The sequence below is a fragment of the Anguilla anguilla genome, chromosome 6 (genome assembly GCF_013347855.1).
Source record: "Anguilla anguilla isolate fAngAng1 chromosome 6, fAngAng1.pri, whole genome shotgun sequence".
Taxonomy (NCBI): Eukaryota; Metazoa; Chordata; class Actinopteri; order Anguilliformes; family Anguillidae; genus Anguilla; species Anguilla anguilla.
The window spans coordinates 31697162-31720955 of NC_049206.1; the positions used below are offsets into that span (position 1 = coordinate 31697162).

Sequence of the window (23794 nt, forward strand, 5' to 3'; positions counted from 1 at the left end):
ATTTTTGGAGAAATATGCGTTTTAATTTTATGCGTCCTATTTTCAACCGGTTGAGAATGTTTTCAACTTAGTGCATCACAAGTACAGTAACCACTCCCCTTTCCACGCCCCGTAAAGAAATCTGACTGGACACACCATAGACGTATGTCTATGGGACACACCGTCCTGCTACAAGTGTGCTGTGAAGTTTAGGTAGCAAACAACAAGGCTGAATCCTTCTGACATAATTTACATAGAAATTATATGCTCAGATCGCCTAGTTTCACTCACTGTGGCTAAGCGGAATCGATAACGTTTCAGAAAATATATAACTTTAAAAGGTTTAATTAAATCTTCTACTGGGACTTTTGCCATTTATTGAGGATGTGAAAGAAAATTTTCGTGCCGCTGACTATAATATAATGTTTTTCAGATTCACCGTTCGATTGAGCAAGTACCATTCAAAGTACATTTTTATGGGTTAGTGCTGTCCGATTGTGCTAGCTACTTCACATTAACCTTGTATGGCGATCAGTAAAGGCTAACAGCACAGTACCACTTAATTCTTGTCACTTCTATCACCACTGTAATGAACTAAAAAAAGGCGACAAACTACTTCTTCTGTGAGACACGCGCATACACTCCTGGCGACATTCTAAAGCTCTGTTTTGCCCTCCCTACTGTCAGTCAGATTGCTGTGATAGCTCATTCTAAATCATATTTGGGGACCCATGGATAACTCGGCTCGTGACCCATAGTTTGTGCCACTGGCTTACAGGCAAGACAATGCAAATATCTGACTAACGTTAGGTTCACTTATTAGAGTGCCTTTTAAGTACTATTAGACTATCTCTGGTTGGTTAAATTCATGTATAGCTAGCTAGCTGACGTTAGCTAGCTATGTAGTTTGCTTTCATAAGGACGTTATCATTGTGGTTTTATCTTAACTTGGCTAGTTAGCTAGCAAAAATTATTATTGGATATAAGCTAACGCCCTTAGCTATCAATACTTGATATGCTAAGTTAGCTAGCTTGTGAAAATGCAGTCTCCCAAGATGAGCGCGTATCATGGAGGTAGCTATGGTAACGGGGCACGGTCTGTCAATCATAGCTAACTGACAGTTCTCATTACCACGCCCAGACAGTTCGGGTAGACTTTTATAGTGGGAAATTTAGGCTTAGAAAAATATGTTTTAAAATACATTTAAATGACTGAATAATAAAAAAATGATGCACATTTTTTTTGTTGTTGCCTAAAGACAACTGGCAAGAGTCACATTCAACCACCATGTTACTCCTTTAAGAACACACATTGAATGGAACTGTGATAACGAATACAGAAATTCTTAGCTTATGGTGCTCAAACCAGATAGCCACATAGCTTGCCATTTCAAACAACCATTTTGGAAATGTGTAAAAATTTTCATTTGTAAATGGTCTCAATAATGTATTCTTGACAAAGAAGTGTTACTGGATTACCATATTTGCATTATTCCTTCATAAGTAATGAAAACAACCAGGACTTGAGTGTTCTCAGACTTTTGATCCCCGCTGTATATTTGCTTGATCTACTTGAGAAGTTGAAGTCGCTGTGTGCTAAATAACATAGCATAAAATAATATAATGACGAGAACAGGCCATTCAGCCCAACAATGCTCGCCATTTTTCTAACTAAATTGGTGCTCTGTATCAAGCTTAGTCTTGAAAATCCCCAGAGTAAACCTTTATATTGATCATCATTGGGTAGCCTTTATATTAGATTAGTTTTTTTCCAAACTACGGATGACATACACTGCTTACGGCATTACAGATGCCAATTTTGTGCGTCTCATGCATTGTGGTGGTCAGATTATTTTTCAGAATGTTGTATTGAGTGCTGTTAGTGATCACATTTAAATTTACTCGATTTTGGGGGATTGATGTTATTTTGACACTCACACAAAACTTGCCATGGGGCAGCACCATGGCTGATTATTTGCAAAAACCCTAAAGCCGATATAATTACAGGCAAATAATAGCATATACTAAAAAGTACTAATTTAACAAAGCTAGTTAATTCATTTTGATTTATCACCCGGATCATCTGATTCTTTTCATAAAGAACCACAATCACAATGTAACCCTTACCCTTTTGGTATGGCGGCTAGCAAGTGCTCAAACAGGAATACAAAATAGAAAAAAATAATCTAATCCAAGAAACAAAACAAAAAAAAAAACAAGCGATCACTATGTTGAAGCTGCCTATCCCATATATATTGCTATAGCCATTTATATGCAGATGTAACATTGCATTGATTCCCCTACCCCCAGCTTCCACAGCAGCCTTAGAACCTCCTCACCTCCTCTATTTGGAAGACTGTTTTCCGCTCAATTGCGGCTCTCATTTTTTCTTCTCCTCCACGTAGTTCGGCAGCTGTGGTTGTACAGTCTGCCTTTTTTGACGTTGGTTTTCTTTTTGCCCAAGCAACACTTGTTTACTGATCTCATGGTGCACATACAAACAGTCATTCATACTCCATTTGCATTTCACTTCACATCTCATGTTGGGTATGTGTTTGTGAGTCATGTGTTTAATTGTAATAAACCATTTCTAGTTAACTCGTACTTGTGTTGTCTCCATCTTGTGCCTTGTGGCCGATCAATCGTTACACCTCCTCTATGTGTTTTCTTCCTCTGGGTCATTATTAACCCTTTCTCCCGAAGCATTTATAAAGGAAATTTTCACCTGGGTGTACTACTCTTAAATAAAGCCCTAACCTGTGGAAATAAGCAGAGAGCTTATGGCAATATTTGAAGGGCACACGTGTGGCATCTAGACTATGTATCAAAATTTTGTAAATATGTAAAGAATTATTCATGGTATACACAAAATATATATAAAAATGTAACTGTACTGTTGCACAAAATGCACAAGCTAGCATCTAAATTATTATATAAAATTCACCCCCAACCACTTTCCTACCACTGCAAAAAAAAGAAATGTGTAGACAACTAAAAGCAGTGAAATTTTGCAACTTTCCAAGATTTTTCCCAAAACCTCTCTAAATTTCACATTTTGGATAATGTTTTGAACACAATCTACACCACAAAAAAACAAATTTTCTTCACACAAAATCACATATTTTGAACAGAAAAGAGGGGAGAATCAAATCTAACATGTTTTAAATGGTGATATCCTACAAGAAATAACATTATGTTCAATGCTGAAATAAGTGCGTTAACCGGCTAGAATTACAGTGCCTACGGAAAGTATCCAGACCCCTTCACTTTCTCCACCTTTTCTTACATTACAGCCTTATTATAAAATGGACTAAATTCATTTTTATTCTCATCAATCTACGCACAATACCCCATGACAAAGCAAAAACAGGTTTTTAGACTTTTTTTGCCAATTTATTAAAAATAGAAAACTTACACATCACATTTACATACCTACTCTTCAGGCCAGAAGTTTACATACACCTAGACTAAAGACATTCAAACTCAATTTTTCACAACTCCACACATTTCATGTTACCATACACTGTGTTAAGTCAATGAGGGTATATACTTTATTTCCATAAAGGTTCATTTCAAAATAATATCTAAGAGACAGATTCATTTCAGCTTCTATGTACTATATCAGATTTTCAGTGGGTCAAAATTCTACATACACTTCGTTAGTATTTGGTGGCATTGCCTTTTAATTGCTTAACTTGCATCAAACATTTGTGGTAGCCTTCCACAAGCTTCTCACAATACTATGCCAGAATTTTTGCCCGTTCTGTGGTGTAACTCAGTCAGGTTTGTGGGCCTTCTTGCTCGGACACGGTTTTTCAGTTCAGTCCACAAATTTTCTATAGGATTCAAGTCAGGGCTTTGTAATGGCCACTCCAATACTTTCAATTTTGTTACAACTTTGGAGGTATACATTTGCATACATCTGATCACCACTTCATCTCCTTCTCCCTCCCTCTTGCTCCCCATCCTCCCTCTGCTCCTCCCACCCCCACTGTCACTGTTCGTCGTAACCTCCACTCCCTCTCACCCTCTTCTCTCGCTCCCAGAGTCACTGCTTCCCTCCCTCCTTTTCAATCATTCTCCAAACTCCCCACTGACTCTGCTTCCTCCACCCTAACTTCATCTCTTTCCTCAGCACTCGACTCTCTCTGTCCTCTTGCACGCTCATCCCCTTCCAGTCCATGGATGTCTGATACCCCACGCACCTCCAGGGCCAGCCTCCGCGCTGCTGAGAGGAAGTGGGGGAAATCCAGGGACTAATCCGACCTTTCAGCCTATCAGTCTCTCCTGACAGCGTTTTCTTCGGCTGTCACTGCCGCTAAGGCAAATTTCTATCAAACTAAAATTCATAACTCCATTTCTAACCCTCGTCAACTGTTCACTATTTTCTCCTCTCTCCTCAGCATGCCTCCTCCCCCACCTCAGTCCTCCTTCACTGCAGATGACTTCGCAGTATTCTTTGACGAGAAGATTGCAGACATCCGCAGCTCCTTTGCCCCCTCTGCGCACTCCGCCCCCTCTGTGCCCTCTGCCCCCTCTGTGCCCTCCTCCTGTTTCTCCAAATTCTCTCCCCTCACAGACTCTGATGTTTCCCAGCTCCTGCTCCCACCGCCCTACCACCTGTGCTCTCGACCCTATCCCCTCATCTGTCCTCCAGGCAATCACACCAAATATCCTCCCATTTGTCACCTCCCTTGTGAACTCCTCCCTGTCTTCTGGATGTTTCCCCTCATCCTTCAAGAAGGCTCACATTACCCCGCTGCTGAAGAAGCCCACACTAGACCCCTCCGTCATCCAGAACTACCGACCGGTATCTCTCCTTCCTTTTTCGATCCAGTGACTTCATGCCGCATGAGCAGCCTCCCTCTCCTCTGTCCTGATTCTGCTAGATCTCTCAGCTGCTTTCGAAATTGTGGAGCACTCCATCCTCCTGTCCTCCCTGGCAGCAACAGGGATCTGCGGCACAGCCCTTGACTGGACTGAGTCATATCTCTCTGATCGCTCCTTCCAGGTTGCCTGGGCTGGTAGAGTATTGCCGTCCCACCCACTTGCCACGGGAGTTCCCCAGGGCTCAGTCCTCAGTCCCCTTCTCTTCTCCTTATACACCAGATCCCTTGGCCCTGTAACCTCTGCCCATGGCTTGTCTTATCAATGCTATGCTGACGACACACAACTCTTTCTCTCCTTCTCCCCATTGGGCACACAGGTCCCTGCCCGCATCTCCGCTTGCCTGAGGGACATCCAGAGCTGGATGGACAATCACCACCTAAAGCTCAATCCGGGTACGATGGAGCTAATCTTCATTCCTGCTCTAACCTCTCCCCTCCTTGATTTTTCCATTTCCCTAGGAGACACCTTGGTGACGTCATCAGACTGTGCCAAGAATCTCGGAGTGGTGATGGACAATAGGCTGTCCCTCTCCAAGAACACTGCAGCAGTAAGCCGGACATGCAGATTCTTCCTGCACAACATCCGAAGAATCCGCCCCTTTCTCACCACCTACTCAACCCAGCTCCTGGTCCAAGCAATGGTACTATCCCGCCTGGACTACTGCAACTCTCTTCTGGATGGCCTACCGGCATCTGCCATCAGACCCCTGCAACTCATTCAGAATGCTGCAGCTCGTCTGGTCTTCAATAGGGTTGGGTATCTAGAACCAGTTCCAAGTTGGAACCGGTTCCAAATTTCCAAAAACCGTGAATTTGATAAGACACGTGCATTTCGATTCTGCAGTTCGGTTCCCAACTTTTGCATATTTCAGTCGCGCTGCCAAGTGAACTGGAGTGAGCATTTTACAGTCCGTAAAAGTTTCACTTATCTGCCAGGACTTGCTACGCAAACCTAAAGTCACGTTATTTGGTACACAGTACGTCAACAAAGCATGTGAGAAGAGACACTTCTGTTTACATCCTGGACCAAGGCTGATTGCAGCAAACGCTCGAAAGTTTGGCTTAGCTTCAATAAAAAAGCGACACAACAAAATGCAACACGTGCAGTAAGGATATTTTGTGCAAGGGAGGAAGCACCTCCAATATGACAAAGTATTTACTTCAACATGGCATGAATCTGAAGGAATGCACCGTGTTCGATGTGTTGCGGTCTCCCAGCTCGAGATACAGCTAACGTTAACAGTAGCAAAGTCGGCATAAAAAATTTTTCCCAACCATGAAAACTGCCTGACTTGTTTACATTTTGGACAGATGTGGCTAGTGGGTAGATCTATTGCTGTTTCCGTACACCAAGTATTCTCAAGTAGGCTGCAGGAATAATACTAAAATGCTTAACTAGTAGTAAGTCACTAGTGCTCAGTGGATGTTTAAGTTACTTTTAGTGTTATAAACTAAAACGAGAGCCGGTTTAGTCCCATAGCTGTCAAAGTCAGACTAGTGGGTCTATATTTAACGTTAACGTGTAGCCTACAGTTTTAATTTAATTACATTTTTTGGTAAGGGGTGGTTTTAAACATTCCACACTATGATGGCATTATAAAGAGAAGTGGGTGATTGACAAGCGTTTTTATGTTTTTATGCATGGTAGGTTTGATCTAAATGCATTTACAGAAAATAGTGTTTTTTCCCCAAAGATGGTATTTCTCGATATAATTGTGCTGCCGCGTTAACATACTACTATGGTTGCCAGTCACTCTTCACGGTAAGAAGAAATTTTAGGATAGCACTTCCGATATTGCTTGTGTCGAAAGTGCTGCAATGGAAACAGCGATAGATTTACCCACTAGCCATCTGTCCAAAATGTAAACAAGTCAGGCAGTTTTCACGGTCGGGAAAAGTTTTATGACAATGTCTCACGCTCAGGTACAAAACACAGATGAGCTGATATTCGCCTTTTATGCACCTCTCCCCATCCATCCCTACCTCCCTGTAGTCTCTAATTGATAATGTAATCTTAGGGTTGTAGCTAGGTAAGCTGTTTATCTTAGTTGACTTCGTTATTGCACTCGTGCCTACTCAACTATTGCTTGTATTATTTGCATAGACTGTTTTGTTGTTTGCGTTAATCAGATTAAACTACAGGGTCCAATTTAAAGTATGCGGTCGTGGCCTGCACTTGGAACTGTACTTCCCTCAAGGGTTTTCAACACATTTGTTCCTGGTTATGATTATACACTTTGTTGTACGTCGCTCTGGATAATAGTGTCTGCCAAATGCCTGTAATGTAATGTAATATAATGTAATGTATACTTAGAATCATTGTCCTGCTGGAAGACCCAGTTGCGACTTTCTAGCTGATGTCTTGAGGTGTTGCTTCAGTATTTCTAGACAATCCTCCTTCTTCATGATGCCATCTATAATCTGAAGTGCACCAGTCCCTTTTCCAACAAAACACCCCCACAACATGATGCTGCCACCCCCATGCTTCACAGTTGGGATGGTGTTGTTCGGACTAAAACCCTCACCTTTTTTCCTCCACACATAGCGCTGATCATTATGGCCAAACAGTTTAATTTTTCTTTCATCTGACCAGAGTAAACTCCTCCAAAAGGCTTGGTCATACTGGTGATCACCTGCAAACTTCATTCTGGCTATTTTATGCCAGTCTTGGGAGTAGGGGCTTCTTCCTTGAGCGACAGCCTTTCAGGCTATGGCGATGTAGGATTCTCTTAATGGTGGATGTAGATACTTTGGTACCTGATGAGTCTAACTCCTTCACCAGTTCCTTTTTTGTTGTCTTGGGGTTCAGTTGAACCTTTCAGACCAAAGTTCGTTAAGCCCTTGGAGTTAATTTGTGCCTCCTTCCTGAAAGATGCAGTGTCTGTGTGGTCCCAAGATTTCTATATTCGAAAACAATTGTTTGTACAGATGCTCGTGGTACCTTCAGTTGTTTGGAAATTGCTAAGGAGGAACCGGACTTGTGGAGGTGCACAATTTTTTTTCTAAGGTCATGTCTGAGTTGCTTGAATTTTCCCATGATATCAAGGGCAAAAAGGCAGTGGCTCTAAAGGTAGACCCTTAAATACAGCCAGAGGTGCTAATTAACTCCCAGTTAACTCCTAATTATGACAATTGACCAATCAGAAGCTTCTAAAAAGTCATGACATCAATTTCTAGAATCTTCCAAACTGTTTAACCCTCTGGGGTCGGGAGCTCCACCGGCGGAGCTCGGCAAGATTAAATGAACTTTCGTTTCTATTTGGATGATTAACTTCACGAGTTGTTATCATACAGACGCAACAAAAACATTGACAGAAACCTTAGAATCGCGACTTTCCAATGCGCCCATTGACAAATAATATGAATTGTTTTAAAAGTTCTAAATTTGATTAATTAAACCATGTATGCTTTGTTAATCCTTACTCATTACTATGTGAATTTTGCTCAGCAGGAAGGCCGCCCAAATCGCATTCACATGTTAATGACATTATAACTACTCTCCATAGAAGGAGAGTAGGGGAGGGCCAATCTGAGATCCATGTGAGAAATGCCAAGCCTGCGAAAGCAGGATAGAATGTCAAAGTGTAGCCTAATTCACTTCTTTTGAGGTAAACATTTCGTTTAATTTTGGAAAATGGTCCGTCCGGAAGCCGACATTGATGAAGAGCGGTGTCATTTCGAACAGCGAACTGATCCAGCTGAGGATCAACTTCATGAGTAAGTATATTTCTTATGATCATGTTGGTAAATATGTGTACTGTATTGCAACGTATCTCTGTGTTTGTAGGAATATCCAGCAATATGCACGTTTGTAAATTCCCACACTATGAACGATTCAAACTATTGCATCTCAGAATTATAGGCTAGGCACTCTGCGTCTGGTTGTGTGTTAGAAGTAGCAGGTAGACTGTATTTTTTTCGATCATATTGGTAATAAATAGCCCATGCCTGGCGTGTGTAGTGGCGTGGCTAGGATTCTAAAACTGATGTCCTCGCACAATCGATATTAGCATACTGTAAGTAAATTCGGGAAATAGCAATAAATTACCACTTAGCTAAACACACCTAGCCTAGTTCAGATTGAGGCATTGTTATTGATGAGTTGCGTGTAGTTGAGCTGGAATATCAATGTTTATTTAGTTTAGTTAATGTTGTCTCGTTGATAGCTTGCATTATTTGTGAATGTGTGCTGTATTACATTCTCTGTGTGTTTGTAGGAATATTCACTAATATGCGTGCTTGTAAATTCCCACACTACGAACACACACAAACGATTCTAACCATTGCTTCTCAAAATTATAGGCTACCTCTCTGCGTCTGGTTGTGTTTGTTTGGTTCTTTGTTTGTATATGATGTAACCATGTCACATTTCATTAGTTTTGTTTTCATTAGTTAGTGGTTTGCCCCTTTTTTGTAAAGCACATTTAATTTTCACCTGTTGAAGGAAATGTGATATATAAATAAAGTTTGATTTGATGTCACATTTCCTAACAATTTTGTTTTTATCATATTTACAGAGATTCTGATCAGGAAACACGGCCTAGTTCACCACTAGCTAAGAGGCCACGCAAGCGTTGCAAGAGTACACCAGTCTCATCTCATCTTCCATGCATATAGTTTGCTTCAATAAATGTTCTAAAATCAAGAGATGTCTTTGTTTCTGTCTTCTAAATGGCTCACTGAGTCTTTGTCTTAGTGGTGAGGAGGCATGCAGCCAGGTGTGAATAGCCCACTGGAATTCTGATATAGTGAATTAAAGCTGAAATAAATCTGTCTCTAATCGATTGTTTAAAAATTACCTCTGATGTGAACAAAATAGATGCCGTAATTGACTTGCCAAAAGAAACTCATGGTAACATGAAATGTGTGGAGTTCTGAAAAACTGAGTTTGAATATCTTTAGCCTAGGTGTATGTAAAATTTTGGCCTCAACTGTATTCAGACCCTTTACTCAGTACTTTGTTGAGGCACCTTTGTCAGCAATTACAGCCTCGAGTCTTCTTGGGTATGATGCTACAAGCTTGTCACACCTGTATTTGTAGTATTTCTCCCATTCTTCTCTGCAGATCCTCTCAAGTTCTGTCAGGTTGGGTGGGGAGTGCTACTGCACAGCTATTTTCAGGTCTCTCCAGAGATGTTCAATCGGATTAAAGTCCAGGCTCTGGCAGGGCCACTCAAAGACATTCACAGACTTGTCCTGAAGCCACTCCTGCGTTGTCTTAGCTGTTTGCTTAGAGTAGTTGTCCTGTTGGAAGGTGAACCTTTGCCCCAATCTGAATTCCTGAATGCTCTGGTACAGGTTTTCATCAAGGATCTCTCTGTACTTTGCTCCATTCATCTTTTCCTCAATCCTGACTAATCTCCCAGTTCCTGCTGCTGAAAAACAACCCCACAGCATGATGCTGCCACCACCATGCTTCACCGTAAGGATGGTATTGGTCAGGTGATGAGTGGTGCCAGGTTTGCTCCAGAAGTGACGCATTGTGGCCAAAGAGTGCAATCTTGGTTTCATCAGGCCAGAGAATATTGTTTCTCATGGTCTGAGAATCCTTTAGGTGCCTTTTGGCCAACCCCAAGCGGGCTGTCATGGGCCATTTACTGAGGAGTGGTTCTGTCTGGCCACTCTACCATAATGGCCTGATTGGTGGAATTCTGCAGAGATGGTTGTCCTCCTGGAAGGTTCTCCCATCTCCACAGAGGAAATCTGGAGCTCTGTCAGAGTGGCCATCAGGTTCTTGGTCACCTACATCACCAAGGCCCTTCTCCCCCAATAGCTCAATTTGGCTGGGCAGCCAGCTCTAGGAAGAGTCCTAGTGAATCCATACTTCTTCCATTTAAGAATGATGGAGGTCACTGTGTGCTTTGGGATGTTCAATGCTGCAGAATGTTTTTTGTACCTTTCCCCAGATCTGTACCTCGACACAATCCTGTCTTGGAGGTCTACAGTCAATTCCTTCGACTTCATGACTTGGTTTTTGCTCTGACATGCACTGTCAACTGTGGGACCTTATATAGACAGGTGTGTGCCTTTCCAAATCATGTCCAATCAATTGAATTTACCACAGGTGGACTCCAATCAAGTTGTAGAAACATCTCAAGTATGATCAATGGAAACAGGATGCACCTGAGCTCAATTTTCAGTGTCATAGCAAAGGGTCTGAATACTTATATAAATGTAATATTTCCGTTTTTTATTTTTTATAAATTTGCAAAAATGTCTAAAAAACTATTTTCACTTCGTCATTATGGGGTATTGTGTGTAGACTGATGAGAATAAAAATTAATTTAATCAATTTTAGAATAAGCCTGTAACGTAAAAAAAAAATGTGGAAAAGTGAAGGGGTCTGAATACTTTCCGAAAGCACTTTATAACAGAAAACTAATATTGGTTAATTCTTTGCTGTTGCTAACGTTACTGCTGTGAACGTCACCCACCTATTTCCAGAGAATTTGTCCATTAGAAGCTTTGCAAAAGAGAAAGACAGTCTGTACCTATGGCAGCAGCAGCAACCAATTTTTAGCTTGCATCTGTGCGTGTTTTCACATTCCAAACGTGGTCATCAATGGGAAATTATTCAATGTGAAATCATAAACATCTAAAAAAATATCTGAGTTATTTCCAGAAAAAGCACAAGCAACTCAGTGAACTACTAGCCAAACTTGGTAGGTCTTGCTGGAAAATTGTTGGACGAGTGGCATACAAAATGTTGATGTGGAATAAGAAGAAATAATGAGAACACAACTCGCTTTTTCAGTTAACTTAAATACCCTCCAGTGGGACCATAACTTTATCTATAGCCGCGTTTCCACCAAAATTACCCGGAACTTTCAGTCCCAGGAACTACTTTACCAAGAACTAAAAGGTTCCTTCAGCTAATGGTTGTCTGCGTTTCCACCGGGGTCTAAAGTACCGCGAAGATTAGGCAAATTAGCCCACTGACGTTGTCGTCGGTCCATCTGTCATATGATTTCTTCTGTAACCCCATACTACCACCACCGAAGTAGCCTACATTATTTTCTAATAACCGGGACAGCCCGGAGGGGTTTATTCCACTTATATACAACGGGTTACCAACAATGACTATATATGGTTACTTTTGTATTTATTGATTTTCATATATCCTCTCAAACACATTCATTAACAGCAGAAAACATGCACACGTTGTAAACAATTTGCTGTTTTATTACTTTCTCGTCATCAATTCCATATAGGCTAATCGCAAAATGACAAGAATAGAACGAAAACTCGGACTTGCGTGAAAATGTAAATTAGTAGTGGTACAGCCACCGTTTGCTTTCCTTCGAAGTTACTGCTAGCCGAGCAGCGAAGTGTGCCCTCCAGATGCGAACCATGCACCTTAATAATGAGTCCATAGTCTTCCTGGTCTTTTCGTGGAATTGAAAAATGGCAGTAAAATTCAGTAAAATTACGGCAGTCTGAAAAAGCTAAAGGGAAGATTACTAGAATTAACCTGTTATTTTACCCGGATAAAAAGTGCGGAAGGTGATTTCCAGTTTGCTTGTACTGTATCACCAATGTTAATTATGCAGAACTACCGCATACCTCACATAACTGTATCAAACGTTTTGAGTCAATTACAACGGGCTAACAAAGAAAATCCGGAAGAAAATATTCAGCAACCGAATTAATCCGTTTGAATGTTTTGGTAGCCTACGTAATATGCTGTCCCAGCACGAATGCTTAGCATTTTATAAAACGAATACTAAAGCAAGAAAAGAACAGAAGAGCACACGTTATAATTCCAAGACGTTGACAGGCTATAACCAAAAGTAGGCTACTGCGCCGCATAACATACAAGTTTGATTTGAAGTTATTATGAAAATAAATTGGTTTGCCGCTGCATATTTTCAAACATGGCGGGTAATGGCGGAAAATAAATACAACACAAATGCTACGAGTACTCGACCAATCAGAAATGTTCAGTGCTGCAAGCTCCACCCAAAAGGTTCCTGTACTTTCGGAAAGTACTACCCCCCAAGCAGGAACGTTTTGGGGGGTAAAACAAAGCCCCCAGAACTAAATTTAGACCCTAGTTCCTGCGGTGGAAACGCACTGAGTTCCTCAAAAGGTTCCTAGTTCCGGGGTATAGTTCCTGCGGTGGAAACGCGGCTTAAGACCCTATCTTTGAGCAAACCTCCACTTTAAAGACATGAAAATGAAGTCTCTAATTGAGATCTGCTTAATCAAGCTGTTCAAATACTTCTGCCACAGCTATAAACCTTTTTCTCTGATCTGCCATAATTTTCACACATTTTAGGAAAACTAGCTGGCTTTTCAGCTGCACGCATTCACTCACTATGAGCATAAGCTTCATGATGCAGAGCCCCCCTGGTAGTATGTAGTTAGATTTCTTGAAAATGGCTGGAGCCATTGACAGCAATGAGGGCTCATTAGAAAGGTTACAGCCTTGTTTAATTCATTCTGTAACTTAATTTACCTAAAAGTAAACATATCATTGTTCAGATTAGCAGACGTCTGAAATACAAAATACTACTGTACTAAAGAGAGCATGGGGTGGTCAGATAAACCAGCCATGCTCTAAATAAATTCTTGTTGGATTGAGTTGAAAATAGTTCCTGACCAAGCTAACAATGTTAGCTTGAATACAAGCAGGGGCATTTTGGATTACAGACACATTTACATAAACAAAGGAGCCAGTATTGTATATACCAAAAGTGAATTCAATGTAAGTACAGCACATATGGACATTTAAAACTTTTTTATGATTGATTTATTTGGTGATCTGAGGTACTGTTCTGAAAGCTGAAAGGGTATACAACTTTTACATGCAAAAATGAACAAGACCAGACAACCGCAGTAAGTTGAAAAAAAAATGTTTTTTTTAAAGTTTTATGATGTGTAATAAGTGATTGGGGGATGGGGCAGCTCCTTTTATTTTACTGCCATTTATTGCCCTGAGCACTGATAAGGGAATGAGTGGTGTTGTTGGCCAGAAAGGAGACTGCTGCAGGCACTGACCTTGAATTTGCAGCATGTTTGTGGCCCATTTTTTAATAAATTGCAGATGATTGCTTTATTATCATTCTGTGGGCACTGACACCCATACCACTAGGGGGCAGGAGGGATAGAGCTACAGAACAAATCCATTACATGATGTTGCATCACATAAACATCATCTATGTGGAAAAGGCTCATGGGATAATAACACGTTCTGTTGAGAACACTTTCTCCTCTGCTTTGGCTTGTTCATTCATTTGTTGCCAGTGGTACTGTGGAGTTGGGCATGATTTCTTACCTCTCCAAATGCTCCCCGGCCAATAACCTTCAAGATCTCAAAGTCCTCCTTGTGTAGTCTCATCTGCTTTACTTTTGAGGCAAATGGTTTGGCTGGGGGAGGGGGGGGGGGAGTAATGGGATGAGAGGAAGAGAGGGGAGAAAAAGAGGATACAAAAGGATTATTAAACAAGCAGGATGCCACCAAATTCTCAGCCTATCCAACAGATCTGAAGCAGCAATGATGGATGTGGCAAAACCATTAATGAAGAGGGTCATATTTGCCATTTTTGTCCCAGGCCAGAGCAAGCTTAGTGGGAAAGCCCTGAGTGCCACTCTCATAAGTGTAAAATTGGTAAATAGAGACATGCTTGTTACTCGTAACATTTTTGTGTGTATTTGAGTGAAATGTACGCCTATAAACGGTTATTCAACAAACTTCACGGTCAGACTGAAACTTAACAATAGCCTAGTCAGATAGTTTTGAGCACAGTCTAACGTCATCCATGTTAGTTTCACTTAGGATCTAGCGGAGTGTCAGTATTAATGTAACACATCATCAATGTAACACAGTCAATAACATTTTGCACACTGCTGCTATAGCCGCCATTTGAAGATTATACAGTACATGCAATTCAGTCCTATACCAAATGATTTTTTTGTGAACAATTGTTTTTATTATGAAGCATACGAAAAATTTAATTAAGAGTGCCCTTTACAAATTTTCCTTCCCCCCCCCCCACCCAAAAAATAAAAATAAAAAGTCCTCCCATCCCTCCCAATCCCAAGGTAGTGATATCCTAATTATTTCAGTGAAATATAACGTATAGAGATACAAACACATACTTTACTCAATATACAGACATACAGTACCTATACAGACTTTACTCAATATACAAATATATATGTATATACATACATAGTACAAGTGTATATTCAAGTGTGTCGAATCAGGACGTCAAGCATGGGAATGCACAGGGAATCCTGGACTCTACATATTCAGGTAATGATGATTAAAACGTTTCTTTAAGAATTAAAATTTTTGTTTTATATCATTGTGCTTTTCCATCATAATGATTAAACTGAAAATTATTTATTTTCTGTTTTGTTTCTCTGTTTTTTCAGTTTTTCAGAAAGCTGGCATTGGAAAGTTTGGTGGGATTTGGCAGCGATGGAGCTTCTGTGAATGTGTTTTTATTTTTAAATCTTTTTTCAGGGAGGAAACCAGACACAATAGGAGAGCAGCAGAGAAGCCACTAATGTCCTGAAGAGGATCTTGCCTGCTGTCCTTGCAGATCTATCAACACAAGCAAGATCAGAGCCAACGGTGAAGGGGCTGTACAGGTTCTTCAAACACAAGTTTTTTCCACCAACCCTCTGCCTGATGCAAGTTGTACACAATATACTGCACAGGCAGTTTCAAGTGTTTCAAAAGAGGAACCTGTTCTTTGCACATGTGGAGCAGGAGGTGAGGAAAATGTTAATGGAACAAGTTAAGTAGTACAGCATTATTAAACATTACAAATAAAATGGTGTACATATGTACATAACGTATTTCAGGTGACTGCACTGATCTCCTCACTCAGGAACCAGACGACTCAGACCCAGGTGAAGGAGAAGTGGGACAGCTGGCTGGCCGATGAATTGGGCCTGCAGCCTTTGCGAAATGAGGTGCCAGCCTACTTTTCAGATGGAGTCTAGGACAGATTCTCAGGCAATGTAAGTGTTTTAAAAGCTGTGAAATGATTGGATAGATTGAATGAGTTGATGGCCCTGAGTACATTTATTCTTTTTTTTTAACCCTGGGTCATGGTCCCATTTCTGGACATGCTCACAGATAATGTGGCAAGTCGCTTGACATGGGTATCATGGGGAATTTTAAGGTGCTAGCTCCAAAACAAATTCAGGAAGGAAGTTTATATGCAAGCTATGGGCGCACAGAGATGCAGTCCCTAGCAAGGTACTTCCCAAGACTGAATGAGCAGGACTTGCTGAATGAGTGAGAAGCATTCCAGGAGTGAGCAATGCTACTAGACCTCAAGGTTTGTCTGAGCCTTCAAGAAGAGAGGAAATGTTGTTAATTCAAATGTATGTATGTATGTATGTATGTGTACAAATATGTAGAAATTGTGTGTTCTTTCTTCAGTCAAAAACTCTGGAGGAGACTTGCTGTGGCTTGTGTCCCCTGATCCCCAAGAACTCTAACCCCAGCTCAGTCTGGCAGCAGCTGTCACCCTCACAGCTCCTGTTCAGAGTGCAGATGTTGAGAGGCTGTTCTCAGCCCTCAAGTTGGTAAGGATTTGAGAATTATAGGATGACAGTAGAAGGAAGCTATAACAATTAATATATAGAACTATAGTGGTCTGGTGTATTTGACTGGTTGTTGAGCTCAGATATCAACAATCATTAGCCAGGAAATCTGAGGACTACACCTTTAAAATCAGTTTCATTTTTAGGTCAAGACCCCACTGAGAAACAGGCTGACTGATGGTCACCTGGACATTTGCTGCCGAGTGGCCATTGATGGACCTTAGCCTGGGATGTTGGACTACAAAAGATTCATCAGAAGATTTCAAAGGGCCAACAAAGCTAGGAAAGTGAAGTGTTCAAAAGAGGGCTGCGATATTTGCAGTTGAAATAAATGTTGAAATAAATCAAGAAATTCTCTGTCTCCTTTATGTACTTTGGTTGCATTTTCAAAATAATTACATATGTATTTCAACACGTTTATTCTTATTCATCCTATGTGTACAAGTTAAGGTAATCCACATATATTTTCATTAAATCTCAAACATGTTATTTGATGAAATTAATAGACTTGACTATAAGTACACTAAGTGTTGCCAGCTTTCTTTCACAAATATGGTAAGGATAACGGTCGAAAACAACGTGAAAAAAACTTAAAATAACTAACATAACTAACAATTTCAAACCCCCCCAACCACCACTACCCCCCGGAACCCAGGCAGCACCTAAGCCCTCTGAAAATCTAGAGAAAACCCTGTGATTAAAAATCTATAGTTTTGGAAAAACAACACATTTGATGAATACAAAAAGGTAAGACTTCTAAAGAGCAGATGAGTTACCTTAACCCCTTCATGCAAGACACCTAGTGGCCAGAACACCAGCGTCCTGAGATTGCTCAACACAGACATTAACTGCTCCTGCAGCCAAACTATGAGTGGAAACAACACACTCTGTGTCCTACCTTTATTAGTAGATGATACACAACAGCTAAGCCAAATAGAGAGTTTGAAGGGCCACCATTGTTGTGCAGTTTTGCCATTTAACAATCAGCCACCGCCTAGTCTCCTCTGCAACTAGCATGACACATTTGTAGGTACCATGGACTACAAAAGACACAAAACTACAAAGCCCATATGTCCACCTCAAAGAGTGACTCACTCCTAGGGTTGCAAAGGGTCAGAATATTTCCAGTAAATTTCCAGAAATTTTGGAAGGGAAGTTAAGCTCAGGAATTTTGGGAATTTTGCACAATTTCAATATAAAAATCTTACCTTTTAATAGTGAACTTATTTGGGGGGGAATACACATTAAAAAAGTAATACTAGGTCTTATGGCATGTTTTGGTTAAAAGGATTACCATTTAATTGAATTGTAACCGTGGACTGCATTCAGCAGCGCACTCTTCCATCACATGTACTGATAATTTGCCAGCATCGCTTTAAAGGTGCAGTGTGTAGAATGTAGTGGCATCTAGCGAAAAGGACTTGGCAGAAATGGAGCATAATCCCATGAAAATAAGAATCGTTGTGTTTTCGTTACCTTAGAATGAGCCCTTTATATCTACATAGGGAGATGGACCTCTTCCACGGAGGCCGCCATGTTGCACCGCCATGTTTCTACAGTAGCCCAGAATGGACAAACGGAGGGGGCGCATTTGCCTGGGTACTTTCCAAAATAGCTGTGCGTAATACCACACATGTTGTTTATGGCGTTGTCGCCCTTTTTAGTACAGTCCGGCTTGATTGACAATCCATTTATTCAGTAGGTGAGAGTATAAGCTTTCTAACGATGTATAACATGTCTAATTTTGCTTTTGGAATAGCATTTCTTTGGTCAGTGTAATCAAAGGTTTGTTATCATCGCATTCTCTTACGCATTCACTCTGTAGTAGCAGTAAAATATGCTGCACCTAACGAAACGTTGTTAACGATATTTTGTAATTTCTTGGAAAATACTATTATCATTGTGGACTTCTGGGCATAGCTAAGCTGCATAAGCATAGCTGATAGACCTAGCTGACATTGTTTTCTGGTGTAAGACAGAAGCGGATAGAAATATATAATTGATTTACTCTGTCTCTGTCTATTGAAAACAGATAAGATTTCATCATTGCTATGTAAGTATTAAGCCTACTGCTCAAAATATTTCGGTCATATACATTATTTTTTAAATTGAGTGTCTTTAAATAGGTTAGTGGTATTTTATAATGAGGATATTTCACACTGTAATGTAAGTGTTAGTTAGTAGTGTAATAGTTTTTGTGACGCATCATGTCTTTCTATGTTTTACCATGCAAAGCAGCTAACGTTAGAAAATAAATGCTACCACAATGCAGAACAATTAACGATTATAATCGCTATCTTACTTGTAAGCTATGACCTATACTTTTACAGACTAAATAACTAAATACAATTTATAAATCTATCAAGGAACCTCATCACTTGACACTTGGCTACTCAATGCTGTTGTAGACGATGACATCATTTTTGGAACTTACAGGCCACCGTAGTAAGGTAAGTTTTGATTATATTACTGGAGTGAATATATTTTATTGAATATATATTTTTTATGATATTTCAGTTAACTGGCAGATAGTAGGCTAATGCAAAGTATACAGTTTATACCTTGTTAACACCTTCTGCTAGCTAGCTGTTACCATGTGATGTAGCTTGATTGAGCATGCTAATTGAGGAGTTTTAATTAATCTATTTCCATTCATTCTTTATTGTAAAACATTTATTTTATAAATGAGTAGTTCACTTTAAACCCTAAGGCCTATTCTGAATTGTTATTTTGTTACGTTTTGTTTTCATCATGGAAAAAGGGGTCGTAACAAATATGTTTCGTTGACGAAATTAACGCCGTCTGATAAGTAGGATATATTTATCGCTGTGAAGCAGCATGCAGATGTTGTATAAATATTGGTACTTTTGGACAAGCAGTTAGCTTCTCTTCAAAACTTTCCATCTTTGGTCACGTAGTGTGCTGCCGACGTCACTTAGCATTACTCACGGTATACTGCTCGTCACTAGAACCGTGGGGTCAACTGACCCCTTGCATAGTAAAATGGGATGTATTTTGTGAATGTTTATTCCACATGTCTGTCATTCCTTGACTTTTTCTAAAAACTCGCGCTTCAACTATATGTAAATAGAATTCTAAAACAACACTCGGAAGACTGTTTTTAAGGGGGTTTTTTTTAGGTGTTAAGAGAAAAGTCTTTTTTTTTTTGGAGAGGGCTCATAGAGGATGTTTATAATTATGTCTGCTTATGATATGGTAAAAGGTTTGTTTCTATCTGCATATGACATGGTAAATGCAGCCTGAGCAAATAGGGCTATATTTCCATTTTATTCCCATTATTTCCCGTTAATTCCAATTATTTCCCGTTAACTTTCCATTGGAAAGTTTCCATCCTTGAATATTCCCAGAATTTTGCAACCCTACACACTCCTACCACAGCTTTCCTGATACAGTATTTGCTTACTGTAAATTAGAAACATGCAACCTTCAATAAAACGGAGGTTGCCTTTGTTTCACCCCCCTCTATTCCATCTCCCTCTCCCTGGACTCGTCACCCTTCTCCTGTCTCCCTCTCGCGTGAGTACACACGTCCGGAAGAGTTTGCAAGGCCTGCAACCGAGCAAGGCGTGTATACCCTCGACTACCAGATGCAGAAGGAACAAGGCTCTCCGAAGCGCTCCTACATGATTAGTGGTGGTCGAAGAACCAGGAAAGCCAGGCACGACCGATGTATCCTGCAGAGCAAGTCCCACGAGACAAGCGGCCTGCTACAAGGATTAAGCAGCGTGTCTTGGAATCAGAAAAGGGAAAATGGCTTCTCCTTTTCCACAAACTCCCACAGACTTCATACTGGAAACCAAGAAGAATTTCAACAAGCAACACAAAGCAAAGGACTCAAGTAAAGCTGTAACTCTGGGCATAGTTTAATTAGCAACGGACTGAACGTAGTAATATTTATGACTAAATGAACATCACGACGCTAATGGTTATTGCGTTTTCATGATTAATATAACCGTTCTGTGTGTTCAGTTGGCTCTAAGCCATCCACCGCGCTGTGTCAGTTTTCATACACTACCAGTGAAAAGTTTTAGAATACCCCCATTTTTCCAGTTTTATTGAAATTTAAGCAGTTTAAGTCCAGTGAATGACCTGAAATGGTAAACTGAGGTTAAAAAAATAAAAGTTTAAGTTACCAGAAACTGATAAATGATGTAAATTTATAAAAAAGGCATTTTTCAGGGAACAAGTAATGGGTTAACAACTTACAGTTTTTCTGCAGCAATGGAAGTAAATTAAGCCTTGAAAGTTGATGCAAATAATTCCTACAGGTGTCCCGACTTTTGTTGATTACTTACAAACCCTCCGTCTGTATAAAATCAGTGTTGGAACAGACTGTATTACTACACCCTCTGAAGCATTATTTTGACAATATTTCACTGCAGGAAGTAGTATATTGCTATCATAATGGTGAGAAAAAGGCAATTAAGAAAAGAAGACAGACAGACTATTATAACCCTTAAAAGTGTAGGTCTTCCCTTTAGAGAAATTGCAAAGAAAGCAAAGGTGTCAATGAGTACAGTTTCCTACACCATCAAAAGGAACTTGGAAACTGGAGGAAACTCTGACAGGAAGAGGTCGGGCAGGTCGCCAAAATCCACAACAGAATCAGAAGACAAGTTTCTGAGAGTCAACAGCTTGCGTGATAGGCAGCTCACAGGACAACAGCTTCAAGCACAGCTTAAGTGGTCGAAGTAAGCAAGTATCCATTTCAACAGGAAGAGAAGACTTTGAGCTGCTGGTTTGACAGGTCGAGTGGCACTACGAAAGCCATTGCTAAAATGGCTAAATAAGAAAAACAGGCTTGCCTGGGCCATGAAGCACCAGCAGTGGACTACTGAAGACTGTAAGAAGGTCTTATGGACTGATGAATCAAAATTTGAAATCTTTGGTTCATCATGCAGGGTTTTTGTATGCAGTCAAGTAGGTGAAAGGATGGTTCCTCAGTGTGTGACACCAACTGTCAAACATGGAGGAGAAAGCGTGATGGACTGGGGTTCTTTTGCTGGATCCAGAGTTGGTGACTTGCACAGAGTGACTGGCACCCTGAACCAAAAGGGCTACCACAACATTTTGCAGCACCATGCAATACCCTCTGGTCAACACCTAGTTGGTCAGGGGTTCCTCCCACAGCAAGATAATGACCTAGAACATACGCCCCAGGCTATGTCAGAACTATCTTAGAAGAAAAGAACAAGACGGTAGGCTTCAAATCATGGAATGGCCAGCGCAATTTCCGGACTTAAACCCCATCGAGCTGGCTTGGGTTGAACTGGAGAGAAGCAACCCATTCGTGGGAACTTCTGCAACAGTGTCGGGAAGATCTTTCCAAACAATATTTTATCTCCATTGTAGAATGAATGCCATGCGTGTGTTCAGTTGTTATTTCTGCAAAAGGTGGCTACTTTGATGAGTCAAAAAATTAGAATAAATTGTGTTAAACAGAAAGATTCCATAATTTTTTTAAATCTCCAATTGTTTATTTGTTCCATGCTTTAATTTGAGTACATTGAAACAACTGCGTAAGTGTCAATAAAAACTGGAAAAATGGAGGTGTTCTAAAACTTTTGACCGATAGTGTATATCACGCACAGAACAAATCCTGTATATGAGCCATTTAAATACTAACTGGTCTTAGCATGGAATGATGATATCTAAAATGCGCACCAATAGCTATTTGGTTACCCTTTATCTGTTGGCCATGCTTCATGTGCCATTGTTCTATCACTAGCTTTTTCTAGTTTCAAAAACCGCTCCATTCATACACTCCATTTTGTTCCTTTATTCTACTGGAACACGTGTACGCAACCCCACGCGCAGGACAACATACAACATGCCTCGCATAATTGTGTGTACACTAACACACACATGCACACATGCATACACAACACCCACACACACAAGTGCATTCACACAATTTATTGTACATCATTGTAGAGAATTGTTCCTTGACCCTTCCGGTACTTTGTATTCAATAAACTTTATTATATTTACAAGGTTGTCTCTACTGATATTACTAGCAGCCGCTGCTAATCAAAATAACTTAGAATACCTTCACCTATTAGCTGAATCATGCATATTAATTTGGAATTAGCAGAAATATATTATGATGATTTGGTTAAGATGAACTACTAATTTGTAATTTGAATAATAATTTAATTAAAGCCGCAAGCGGCGTTGGGAGGGGTCCAAGCAGTGGCACTATTGAGCCCCCTATGGAGCCATTTTAAAATGGTTTAGTAATCATGACCATATCCCTTCACCCAACATATCTACTGAATATCATGATGATTGTATAAAATATTTATGACTTATGGCCAATTTTCTGCTGTCAGATTACTTAGTTGCATCGCCATGGACGTGTCCTGGCCGCTTGCCGTAAAGGCCTTAACTATGTCGTAACACTTAGATGGCATGTTGTAACAGTTAGATGGCCTGGTGTGTGTGTACAGCTGCAGCAATTCAATGCCGCAACTAGAAGACAGACTAGTGTTGTCACAGTACCAAAATTTTGACTTTGATGCCGATACCAGGTTTAGCATCATGATACTCGATACTGAAACAATACTTGAAACTTAAACGATGCTAATTCGATACTCGGTACCTAACGAGTACTGAGAAAGTGCTGACGTTTTGGTATACCGTGCAACACTACGTCAGACACATATTCCAATCCATTGCTCAGCTTAGCAGAGAATGCACATTTCAGAGCGCCAGAGAGACAGATAGAATAATAACACATGAATGCACATTTCAAATAATAAATACGACATTGAGAAAAAAACGGAAAAAAGACGTAATATCAACTCGCGAACTGCGTGCTGAGCGCAAAGTAGCCTACCGTTTTATTTATTTAGACATTGGCAGATAAGAAATATTTTGGTTACGTTGACCTATAAAACGCTATTCCAAAAGCAAAATCAGACATGTTATACATCGTTAGAAAGCTTATACTCTCACCTACTGAATAAATGAATTGTCAATCAAGCCAAATTGCCCTAAAAAGGGCGACAACGACGTAAGCAACAGGTGTGGTATTACGCACAGCTATTTTTGAACGTAGCCTACCCAGTGATCAAAAATGTGCGTATATTTCGCCAACGGATTGTCCAAGACAATATATGACCACTCATTCGCAAAAGGGACATCTCTACGCGTAAAACCGATGGTAAGATTGTATATTTATTAAATGTTTAGTCCCAGATATTGACTGTAGAATGACATGGTATAATGTAAAAAACAAAATTGTCTCGTTTATTTCGTTATTCAGTGAGCAGCGTTTTCACTGCTGTATTGGCATATTTTAGGGCTAATGTCAGGTTTATCTTGTTGCTACGGAATAT

General features: G+C 40.2%; 1 protein-coding gene across 6 annotated transcripts in view; it reads right to left on the reverse strand.

Moving 5' to 3' along the window:
• LOC118229832 (serine/threonine-protein kinase MRCK alpha-like) overlaps window positions 1-23794 on the reverse strand; it is a 375259-nt gene that overhangs the window by 331053 nt on the left and 20412 nt on the right. For all 6 annotated transcript variants that reach the window (XM_035422277.1, XM_035422272.1, XM_035422276.1 and 3 more), the window contains exon 2: window positions 14146-14237. In XM_035422277.1, coding sequence (XP_035278168.1) covers window positions 14146-14237 — 92 coding nt within the window. The remainder of the gene's footprint in view (window positions 1-14145; window positions 14238-23794) is intronic.